Source organism: Penaeus monodon, chromosome 23, assembly GCF_015228065.2.
Source record: "Penaeus monodon isolate SGIC_2016 chromosome 23, NSTDA_Pmon_1, whole genome shotgun sequence".
In the NCBI taxonomy this organism is placed as follows: domain Eukaryota; kingdom Metazoa; phylum Arthropoda; class Malacostraca; order Decapoda; family Penaeidae; genus Penaeus; species Penaeus monodon.
Window position 1 is genome coordinate 37,353,967 of NC_051408.1, and position 375 is coordinate 37,354,341.

Genomic DNA, 375 nt, shown 5'->3' on the forward strand with positions numbered 1-375 from the left:
AAACAATTTCATGTAAGCAAGGGATAAATCACATGTAGAATTATAACTTCTTTTCTTTTCGGTAAAAATGTAACCAAGTCAGAGAGACTTGACAGGCAACAGGTATAAACCTCACTTTGAGTGGAATTGTTGTAGACACAAGTCACAGGACCATTCTCCTTCAGGTGGTTCCTGCAGAGGAGGACGAAGGCAGTACAGGTGATAGCCTCGGTCACAGTCGTCACAGAACAGCAACTGGTCCTGGAAGGATCATCTCATCATTTTTTGTAAAGCATCATGAACATATAAAAAAAAGTTATGTAAAATTTGATGTTATAGACAATACAAATACACAGACAGAATACTAAAAAGAAATAAACATGACATTTGGAAGTG

General features: G+C 37.1%; 1 protein-coding gene across 1 annotated transcript in view; it reads right to left on the reverse strand.

The window, feature by feature from the left end:
- The window catches only part of LOC119588233 (zinc finger protein ubi-d4 B-like), a gene marked incomplete in the record, with an annotated part of 40,143 nt that overhangs the window by 1,059 nt on the left and 38,709 nt on the right, over positions 1–375 (reverse strand). Inside the window, 1 exon segment of the mRNA XM_037936932.1 lies at positions 1–240. Within this exon segment, the coding sequence (XP_037792860.1) occupies positions 112–240 (129 nt within the window).